Source organism: Aquarana catesbeiana, linkage group LG09 (assembly GCF_042186555.1).
Source record: "Aquarana catesbeiana isolate 2022-GZ linkage group LG09, ASM4218655v1, whole genome shotgun sequence".
NCBI classification, from domain to species: Eukaryota; Metazoa; Chordata; class Amphibia; order Anura; family Ranidae; genus Aquarana; species Aquarana catesbeiana.
In genome coordinates this window covers 218643070-218654680 of record NC_133332.1, presented here as the reverse complement: position 1 = coordinate 218654680, position 11611 = coordinate 218643070, and the positions used below count along the sequence as shown (strand labels likewise).

The window sequence follows — 11611 nt, the reverse complement described above, 5'->3', positions numbered from 1 at the left end:
TATATATATATATATATATATATACAAAACATATGAAAGTACACTTAAGGTTTATAATGAAAATAGAAAAATGAAAAAACAGCTCCCACGTATATAGGATATACTCTATCAAGCTCAAATGAAAACAAAGTTGGTGCGCTGATCCTAGAAACTCAAATCACCAAAATGTGCAAAAGAATCAAACATAATCAATGGTTATCTTAATGCAACACATATATAAAAATAAAAAAAAGATTGTGCCGTGAAAAGAAACTGTGATTGCGGGTGTCCTATTAGCTGCAAAATATATACAAAATATCACCAAAAACCGTACATAGTAAGCAAAGACAAAATTGTGCAATTAAAGTGTACCACTCAAGAAATACGTGTCACTCAAAATACATGTCCATGGATACAGTATATAACAAATAGTCCTCAAACTATGATTGCAAGTGCTTCAAGGGTAACTCTTCATGTGTGCTCCATTTGTCCACTCCACCTTGTTACACATAAAGGCTTACCAGAAATCGCGTGAACCAGGGTGCATGAGAAGCCAGACTGCTCATGATATAAACACAACACTGCCGTTACTGCGGGTATGGGATTCCACCACTCCTTTAAGACAGCTCCCCTCCACGGTCTGCACATTTCCCAGAATTTCTTGACACATACTGTATATCTTTTGTGTGACACATTTCTTGAGTAATACACTGTAATTGCACAATTGTATTGGCCTACTATGTACTGTTTATGGTGACATTTTGGATATAATTTGCCATTAACAGTATATCCGTTTCTTTTCATGACACGTACTTTATTTATTGGATATGTTTTGGATTTGGAGAACCATTGGTTATGTTTGATTCTTTTGCATAGTTTGGTGATTTGGTTATTTAGGATGAATGCAGCACCATTTGATATGCATCAAATCAGTCTGTAAAACCTTTCTATACTTTCCCTTGGACATGCTGGTATGTCTAAATCTGGCCATACACCTTTTAATCTGATTGTAAAATCTCCTTTAGATCAACAACAGCTATTTGAGGTCAGTCACTCCCTGATTAGAAGAATTGGAAAAATTAGGTACATCCTCACATTACATATTTTTGTAGTGTAAATGGGATTTTACAGACATTGCACATTGTATGGACAGCCAAGAAATGCCAGAAAAAAATATAATTAGGTAATAAATATGTAAAACAATAATATTTATTAAAGTAGACCTCAACTCCCTCAGAACAATCCCATTTTTTATGTACCATTTTCCTAGTGTTTCCTGACACTAAAATGTTACTTTCTATTAGCAAGGCCACTGGCTAGTTGCAACCAGTGTATTACAGTCTCATTGTCTTTTGTACTTATTTACGTATATGTCTAATAAAAACTGTTATTTGAAAAATAAAAAAATGTTACTTTCACCTAACTTACAGGTCCAGGCTCCCTTCAAGTGTTAATCCTGCCTGCTACATAGCTGTGGCAAGAGGGTAAGGTAGCCGCGAATTGTGTTCAGGCAGATGCTATAGTTAGGCAGTGCTGGCCAATGTGTGGTTTTAACTGATCACCTTTACTGGTTGATGACGGTAGCTACTTGACCCCCCACTGTTAGATGGGTATGAGAAATGTTTTGGTGGCAGATTATGTGTGTAAAAAAAAAGGTGTGTGTGGGTGGGGGGGTGGGGGTTGGGTGATTGGGCCTCTGTTAATATGGACCCATTGTTCCAAAAGATGTGGGGTAAGGTCATATGGTGTCCTCAGTGGAAGATTTCCACTATACATCTGTCCTAGTGACAACCCAAAATTTGGGATTTCTTTTCAATTTCAGTGATAATGGTAAACATGACAAATAGAGAGGGTGAATCCCCTTAATGGGGGGCACAAATAGAAATTAAAACTTGACAGAGTTTTTAATCCCTCTCCACTCTATTCAAACCTAAAAATAAATGTGCCTTTAGTTATATTTTAACATCTTGATAGTTTCTGACTTTGAGAATGCCAGGTGGTGTGTTCCCTGGTCCCATGTACTGCCCCTTCTATTAGCTAAATGCAGCCTCACCTACTCAAGTTAGTGCATGAAAATGAGGTTGCATAGCACAAAACCATGCAAGAAAGAGGCTACAGTCACACAGAAGCACATGCAGAACTAAATTTTGGCTGTATTGGATTCTTAAGCATACACATATAAAAGTAAAACTGAGTCTGGCATAAGCAGAGCTGCAGTGTTTCCCAGATACACTATGCATTTCACTGACGGATGTTATTTGTTGCCTGGAGCTGAACTTTAAAGAGAAACAATCATAAATAAATTTTAATAAAGTCTAAAAAAAATAAGCATGTTAAACATTGTAAAGCAGAGGTGTCCAACCTTTTGACTTTCCAGGGCCACATCGGAAGAACATTTTTAAGTAAGTTTATGATTTTGTGTTGGGCCACATTCATAGCCGTCCTGGGCCGCATGCAACCCGTGGGCCACAGGTTGGACACACCTGCTGTAAGAAAATGTATATGCCTAGCACAATGCTTCAAGCTTGTTGTTATCATCTTCCCAAATTATGGTGTCTATTGTAACCTTGCTTCTACACAATGGTATATGCCCAACCACTTTCTTTGCTAAAAGCTGTCACTATGGCATCCAATTAGATACCAGGAGCTCACAAGTTAACAATGGCTAGTGTCACAGGCAGCAGATATGGCCCAATAGGAGGGAAGCAAGGCCACAACTCTTAACTAAAAAGCAGGAAGATGTTGCTGTCCAGAATTGGGAAGTTAAACATCAACATGGTTTTCAATAGTCAAACTTCAAAAAAACTGTTTACAGACTTGGAAGTTTGTGATTATATTAAAGTTCACCTGTGACTTATTTGAAAACATCTTTTATATAAACCAATTTCCTTTTTATATAGAGCTCATAGTTTTCTTTTATATAGAGCCTACAAATGACCTCCACAAAACACTCCTGCAACATGAACGCTGAGTCTTATGACACAGCTCTGCAGTCACACGATCAAGCGATCTTCAAACCAGAGTGTTGGAAATGTAAGAGAACTTGATGGACCATCTCCATTGTGGGGGCATTTCATTTTCATGCATGTCTTTCTTTACTGGAAAGTGCCTGGGTGGAACAAGTTGTGCAATGTTTCACTGAGCACCAAATGACATTGAAAAATAAGTGCATTCGAGGTCAGTCATCCCTCCGCAGAACACCACTCGTTCCTTTGGGTGGAAGACTTGAGGTGTGTGTGGTTCTCACCAGGAGATTTAGAAAAAGCACCAAGTTTAATTGTAAACAATATCTAGGGTCTCCCTTCCTGAGAGAGGGGGGGTATAGGTCCAAATATCACTTTCCTGTATAAATATCACAGGGCGTCCATCCTCCACCTGGGGCTGAGTGGTCACCAGTGTTCCAGAGGAGAAAATATCTCTCAGCTAAAGCACACTGGACCTATGAAGAAGCCATACTGATGGTCTATGTCCCCATCATGATACACAGCCAAGTCACGGACAGGTAGTAAGGAGAGGTCCAAGGGAGCAAAATGAAGGAGAGTTTCTGTCCTGTTGAATGATTCACTGGCCTGTGAAGAGATACAGAAATCAATTAATCTTTATAACTTTGGTTGCTGATTTTTGTTTTTTTGTAAATTTGCATTCCAGTCAAAAATATATAAACATTTGTAATGTTGAGGTGACAACTTTTCTGTTTCCCGTCCACAACTGATCATCATCCTCTAAGACTAGTCCTCTTGCCCTACAACATTTCCCACATGAGGACAACATTTCGACAGGACATACGAATTTGGATCCACCAAGCCCAGAAATTAGCATGTAACTAAAGACTAAAAAAGGGTGACCACAACTTCTCCAGCCCAATTTTCACAGGCAATAGAAAGTCACGGGCGAAAATTGTATAAGGGAACATTCTATTAACCATAGCAAGCTTGGAGACAGAGAATAAGCACAGAAACAGGGTTTCAGGTCAATCCCCTTGCCAGGCAAGATGTGGTGAAGGCCCTTGCCTCTAAACATTGTGTGTATCTTTATGTGTATTCCTGTGGAGGTTCCATAAGCTCTGTCTATGTCTCACTGATAGGAAGGAAGTCTAGGGTTCCCCAAATGCAGGTGTCAAAATTGTCATTTTAGATTGCTCCTCGAACAATGTACTCAGGAAGACCAGGGCTCTCATAATTTTTTACATTCAGCCACCATGTCACTCATAGTGATGCCAAGGTGTACCTGTGAAATCTCTCTGATGTTCTTTTTTCACTTTTGAAGTAAGTGAGAGCAATAACTCTGCTGAGCTCTTAGGCCTGCCTGTGATCACAATTAGAGTTGTTACTTCAATTTCTGAGTGGTCAACAAACAGAAAGTGGTAAGAGATCACAATTGGGGACACAAAAAGTAATAATAGTCTCTTATATCGCACGATTTTCTCTGTCATAAATTTAAAAAAAACATGTGTAGAGGGAAATATATTGGATGCTATAGCTGACTGGCTTAAAAATATCTTTCATTGTGACATACTATGTACCTCACATCCTTGGAGCGTCACCAGGAAGCTCTGATCACGTCTATCTGTCAAAAACTTCACATCCTTGTCCCTTGTAGAGTGTACCAGCTGTGCTAGGCACACATATCGCAGTACTTGGTATACACGCAGGCTCTGAAGTCTGAGAAACCGCAGCTGGACCACACTGTTGTCACTGTACAAAAACTAAACATGGTGAAGATGAAAAATACAAAAATAAAAAGGATAAGAATATAAAATGTCAGTTTAAAACCCTAGCCAAAAAAGTAAGAGCTAAGCTCAGGGACTGCCTATAAAATTGTCTGGATTAGGTGCCACTCCAAGGTGCTAATCATATATTGGGAATCTCATATCTTGGCATTGTACATTAGATCGGTATAATCTCATAATACAGATCAGCTAATATATAAAACTATAATACATATAATAAGACACACTGGGGGTCATTTACTATAGTGCTAATAGCGCTAATATGCATTCGTGTGAATACTGTCAAAATAGTGAAATCACGCTAGTTAGCACCCAAACGGAATTCACTATAGCGCTGGGGAAAAATACTCCCAAAATCGAACTCACTATTGCTCCCAGACAACAGATAGCGCCCAGACCATGACCCTTGCTAGAACCTGGAGAAATGCACATGGAAATAATGTTTAGAGCATGATATGATCGCCTAAATGGTACTTAAATATGTGGCGTATTGTTTAAAGATATTCTGCTTTTAAACTGCTTTAAAAAGTGAGATATACACTGAAATATCTTTAATCTGAGAAGAGATAAATTCCCTGTCTGTACAACTATGTGCCAGCACAACTGAGCATGCTCAGACATACAAACAACTCTCATTTTAACTCCCATGCCTCCCATGCCACTATAGTAAATACCAAAATCAGCGCTGGGCTAAAATGCGTTTTTGAGAGTGAAAATTTGCGCTATTTAGCCCAATGTAAGTTTCAGCCATTGATTATAATGGTACAATTGTAACTTCCCCAAATAAATACTTTTAATTTTGAGATGAACTGTATTTTTCTCTCAAATAAATTGTCCTTGCAATAATGTTGCTTCTTCTTCATCTTCTTAATCCATTTTGTTTTGAAGAATGCTAGAATGTGTAAGGTTTTCATGTTTTTGGTAAAATATATTTTTCTCTGTATCTCTCAATTGTTGCTATCCATCTCACAAAAATCTTAATGTAATTCCACCACCTATATGTCCAAAGAAATGCAGTAATTATGTGTATTTATGTATAGGATGGCTTCACATGTGGCAGCACAGTGGCTAACAGGTTAGCACCTTTGCCTAGCAGCACTGAAGTTCTTGGTTTGAATCCCAAACATGCCACTTCATGTAGAGAAGTTGTCTGTTCTCCTTATGTTGTTAAACATAGCTCCTGACTTCGTTCTTTCTATAAATTATGTCTAAATGTAGTATTTATGTATAGGAGGGTTCCACCACCATTGCAAATTGTGTCATATGTTTTCCATGGGCAAGGACTATAATCAGCCTTAACACTTCCCCACCAGCACTAATTGCAGCCTCTTACCAAGCCTAAACCCACAAAATGACAGCTGTTTATCTCTCAGCATGCTGACAGTAATCAGCCATAACAGCCTTCCAAACAGATGGCATATGCCAGAAACAGGTTGTTCAATGGCTCTCTGGCCTTCCACAGTACATCTGCATTGATTAACTTCTTGCACCCCTGGGACTTAGAACTGTTTCACACCACTGAGATGCCGCCTACATGCAAGTGGTAACACAATGGCTAACTGGTTAGCACTTCTGCCTGGCAGCACTGAGGTTCTTGGCTTGAATCCCAATCCCACTACCTGGCTAGAGATTTGTATGTTCTTCCTCTTTTGTGGTGTTAAAGTTTCTTTTTCACCAGTGATTACATTTTTGATGGGTTTCACATAATGGAACCCCAAGAAATACCACTATAAATCAAGCAAGTGTGGGTTTGCACCAAATCTAGAACTGTGGTGTTTTGGGCCAGATATGGATGTACAAGTCTGGTGTGATCCTGCACACACATTTTAATGTGTATGCGGATGATGAATGAGGAATGCGCTTTGTCACCAATTTGTGTGAAGCAGCCCTCACAAAACTGTAATTTCCTGTTTTGTACCCACCACATGCCCAACAATGTACAAGTTTAGTTTAGAGATTTTTGGAATCACTGATCATGGCCAGAGCCTTGGACATTTGTTATTTTGAGGTTTACCCTGCAAAGATATCTATGCTGATGTATTCTTTCATTTGTAAAGAGTGTGTATGTAGAACTTGAGGCCTACATGAAGAGACAGAATCAATTACACTGGTGGGTGTGTCCTTTACTAGGTGTGTCCATGCCTGAATATTTCTTTGCAGTGTGTATATTGGGTTACAAATAGATATTTTTGTGTGTTTTTATTTTTTTTTTTTGGGGGGGGGGGGGGTGCATAATTCCAAACCCCAATAAGGCTGTGGTTTGATGATTGCTTCTAAATCTCACATATTAGACTTACAACTGGTATGTAATGGTTTAGATGAAGAGGAAGATTCCTGCTAATTCACTCCCACTGTGTGTGTCAATGTAGTTTGTGCGCTGCCTTTTTGGCTTTTTTATAAATTTTGTCTGTTTTTGCTTATGATAATCCTACCATTTAACTTTTTTACGGTTTGGGGGCGAGGACTTCTGAACACCACAAAGGTTTGTCATGGTTGTTATTAGCTTGATTTGAATCCCTATCATGTAACTTTTTTGAGGTGAGGACTTTTGATCACCAAAAAGGATAGTTATGCTTGTTATTAGCTTGATATGTATCTCTACTTTTCTAATGTGATTTCTTTTAATGTGTCTAGATTTTAGTGTCCTAACCTTGTAGATTGTAAGCTCTTGAGCAGGGCCCTTCTAATTATCATAGGCATCACCAGGGGGTGGCTTGTGAGGCTATAGCTCCAAATCTGGAGCCCATAGCCCTGAGTCTCTTGCCGCAGGGTCCCTGCCTAACCAGCGTGTTGCGGCTGCGGTGGGCGGGCTCCATTAGAGGTGGATGAGAGGAGAGAGACAAGCAGGCGGATGAGCAGAGATGACATCATCTCTCTTCACCCAATCCACGTCACCACTCTTCCGCCCTCACAGCCGGGCCACTTCAATGTGGGAGCGATGACATCATCTCTCACTGCCCGCCACACATCAGCGATCTTCCGTCCTCACAGCACAGGTGCTCATTTTGTCAGAATCACGGGCCTTTTCAATGTTATCATCATCTCTCACTGCCAGCCCTGCATCTCCAGTCTCCTGCCCTCACTAAATGGACCAGTGCTGCCAGCCTGCCACCAATGCAGCGACAATGCACATTTGGTGGCACTGGCTGGCAGGGCAAGTGACAATCCACATCAGTTGGCAAGTGACAACCCACATCTAGTGGCAGGTGACTTGGCAAGTGACAATCTGCTAATGGCAGGTGACGTGGCAAGTGACAGTCTGCAAATGATGGCAGGTGATGTGGCAAGTGACAGTCTGCAAATGGTGGTAGGTGACGTGGCAAGTGACAATCCGCATCAGGTGGCAAGTGACGTGGCAAGTGACAATCTGCAAATGGTGGCAGGTGACGTGGCAAGTCGTGCCCTCCCCCCGGCCTTGTTTGACTTTTGCAGACTATAAATACATATTTTCTAAGTGCAAACTATTCATACCCCTTCAAATCTGTATTAAATCTAGTTGCATACAAAAGTATTTGGTTGTGCACACATGCAAGTCCTTGAGTAGAAAGTAAATGGAGGGGAGCGGGAAGAAAACCCCCCCCAAAAAAACTTTAAAAAAATGCTGAATTTAAAGGCTCTATTAATTTTTTGTGGACTAGGTAAACCATGAAATATGTCACCGAAGTGTGAATTCTCTCTAAGCACCAATTAAGAAGAAAATACCCCAAAAAATAATTTTTTAAACAAAATTTGGCGTGGGGTCCCCCAAAATCCATACCAGGCCCTTTGGGTCTGGCATAGATATTAAGGGGAATTCAATGCCAAAATTAAAAAAAATTGGGATGGGTCCCCCCAAAATCCATACCAGACCCTTATCTGAGCATCCAGCTTGGAGGTCAGGATGGGGGGGGCGAACAAGTGCCCCTACTCCTGAACCATACCAAGCCACATGCCCTCAACATAAGGAGGGTGCTTTGGGGTGCCCAGACGGACCTGAAAAATAGGAGAAAAAAACGCTCCGCCTCGATGGGAGGGCTCCCGCCGACTGCTGTCTCTTCGCTTTGACAGGTGTTATATTGGCATGGGCGGGGCCACCCAGTGACATAACCGGGTGACCCCATCCCCTTCTGATGGCACATGACGCCAGTGGGGGCGGGGCCACTGGGTACACCTTGTCTATAGAAGAACTGTCAAAGAGCACACAGCAAGAGCCCTCCCTCTTTCGGGTCCATCGGGCACTGTGATTGAAAATGGATGTACATCGTAGGATACTTTTTTTTTTTAAATAAAGGATTTGTCAAATACTGTCTCTTGTGGGCTTGCTCGCCTCCCACCTATCCTGACCTCCAGGCTGCATGCTCAGATAATGGAATAGTATGGATTTTGGGGGGGGGGCCCTACGCCAATTTTTTTTCCTAATAGCCAATGCCACATCAGCATGAGCATGGTTGTTTCCATAATATTAGTGGCTCATTTGCAAAACATTATTGTATAGAATTTAAAAAAAATCATAGTTACATAGTTAGTAAGGTTGAATAAAGACACCAGTCCATCCAGTTCAACCTGAGTGAGTGTCTACAATTGTCCCTAACCCTGTACATTGTGTCTCATTAAGATGCTCGTTATTTATAGCGCCGTCAATTTACGCAGCACTCCACACACATATTGCACACTCACATCAGTCCCTACAATCCAAGGTCCCCAACTCACATTCATATACTAGGGCCAATTTTGGACAGAAGCCAATTAACCTACCAGCATGTCTTTGGAGTGTGGGAGGAAACCGGAGTACCTGGAGGAAACCCACACAGGCACAGGGAGAACATACAAATTCTAGGCAGGTAGTGTCTAGTATGCTTCCCACTACACCACTGTGCCACCCAAACCCTAGTAAATGTATTTTCTATGTATGGTGTAGGCTAGTGGTCAGCGCTTCTACCTTGAAAGATTCAGGCCTTGACTCATGGGTTCAAATCCCACAGTGGGATACTAAAGATTGCATTGGACTCAGCAGCATATGCTGAAAATAGGTGAATGCCAATTAGCCGATACACTTTAGTTTGATTGATTCTATTATATTAACTCTTCAAATGCATGCAATGGTATGTAAGTATTCAATAATATTATAGTGTGGAATTCCAAACGTCACACACTAGTTACCAGGCAGTTTACAGTTTTTTGTTTGTTTATTTTAATTTTCTTGTGCACGGGAAAAATAAACACAGCTGATGGGTGGTAAGTTAGCTGGGATTTGAACTCATAACTTGAGTGCTTTGGAGACATCTGAGCAGACCACCGAGCCATTGTGCTAAGTATGCTGAGACCTGCATATTAGTGTAGTATGATCAAAGAATGAACATAAATAATTACTGTTTTATAGTCACCTAAATAAATAAAAACATGAAAAAAATAACATAGAACAAATATCCACAGAAACTGCTCTCCTAAAAACTCACAAACGACTTACTAACAGCTAAAAGCAATGGTCATTATTCTGTACTCTTACTCTTGGACCTCTCCACTGCCTTTGTTACGCCCCGTACACACGGTCGGATTTTCCAACGGAAAATGTGTGATAGGACCTTGTTGTCGGAAATTCCGACCGTGTGTAGCTCCATCACACATTTTCCATTGGATTTTCTGACACACAAAGTTTGAGAGCAGGATATAAAATTTTCTGACAACAAAATCCGTTGCTGGAAATTCCGATCGTGTGTACACAAATCCGACGGACAAAGTGCCACGCATGCTCAGGATAAATAAAGAGATGAAAGCTATTGGCCACTGCCCCGTTTATAGTCCCGACGTACGTGTTTTACGTCACCGCGTTTAGAACGATCGGATTTTCCGACAACTTTGTGTGACCGTGTGTATGCAAGACAAGTTTGAGCCAACATCCGTCGGAAAAAATCCTAGGATTTTGTTGTCAGAATGTCCGAACAAAGTCCGACCGTGTGTACAGGGCAATACAGTTGACCACCCCCTCCTCCTCAAAAAACTAAATTTGCTTGGTATCCATGGTTGTGCTCTCTGTTGGTTCGAATCTTACCTTTCTCACCGCACCTTCAGTGTCACTTACAACTCCACTTCCTCCTCTCCAACCCCTCTTACCATTGGGGTCCCCCAAGGTTCTGTCCTTGGACCTCTACTATTCTCGATCTACACATCCTTCCTGAGTCAGCCGATAGTCTCCCATGGCTTCCACTACCATTTATATGCTGATGACACCCAAATCTATCTCTCTACACCTCAGCTCACCCCATCAGTTTCCTCACACATCATTGATTTACTAACGGACATATCAGCCTGGATGTCACACCACTTCCTCAAATTCAATCTATCTAAAACCAAGCTCATAATATTTGCTCCCCCACATGCCCCTTCCCCTGACTTCTCTGTCAAGATCAATGGCACAACTATCAGTCCGTCCCCACATGCCAGGGTGCTAGGGGTAACCCTAGACTCTGAACTGTCCTTTCAGGCCCACATCCAATCCCTGTCCAAATCATGCCGACTTAGCCTCCGCAACATCTCTAGAATATGCCTCTTTTTGAACAATGACACCACCAAGCTTCTAATTCACTCCCTGGTTATATTTCGCCTCGACTACTGCAACTTACTCCTCATTGGATTACCTTTACATACACTATCCCCTCTTCAGTCCATGATGAATGCTGCTGCAAGACTCATCCACCTTACAAACAGTTCAGTGTCCTCCACCCATCTCTGCCAATCCCTGCTCTGGCTTCCACTCACCCAACAAATAAAATTCAAAGTACTAACAATAATTTACAAAGCCATCCACAACTCTGCCCCCAGCTGCATCACTAACTTAGTCTCAAAATACCAATCAAGCCGCTCTCTTCGGTCCTCCCATGACCTCCTGCTCTCTAGCTCCCTTGTCACCTCCTCTCAAGTTCGCCT

At 41.3% G+C, this 11611-nt stretch overlaps 1 protein-coding gene across 1 annotated transcript in view; it reads right to left on the bottom strand.

Moving 5' to 3' along the window:
* Positions 1–854: 854 nt before the first annotated feature.
* LOC141108996 (uncharacterized) overlaps positions 855–11611 on the bottom strand; it is a 90908-nt gene continuing 80151 nt past the window's right edge. The window contains exons 42-43 of the mRNA XM_073600953.1: positions 4502–4684; positions 855–3548 (exon numbers count right to left, since the gene is read on the bottom strand). Of these exons, the coding sequence (XP_073457054.1) occupies positions 3399–3548; positions 4502–4684 (333 nt within the window). The 3' untranslated portion in view covers positions 855–3398. The remainder of the gene's footprint in view (positions 3549–4501; positions 4685–11611) is intronic.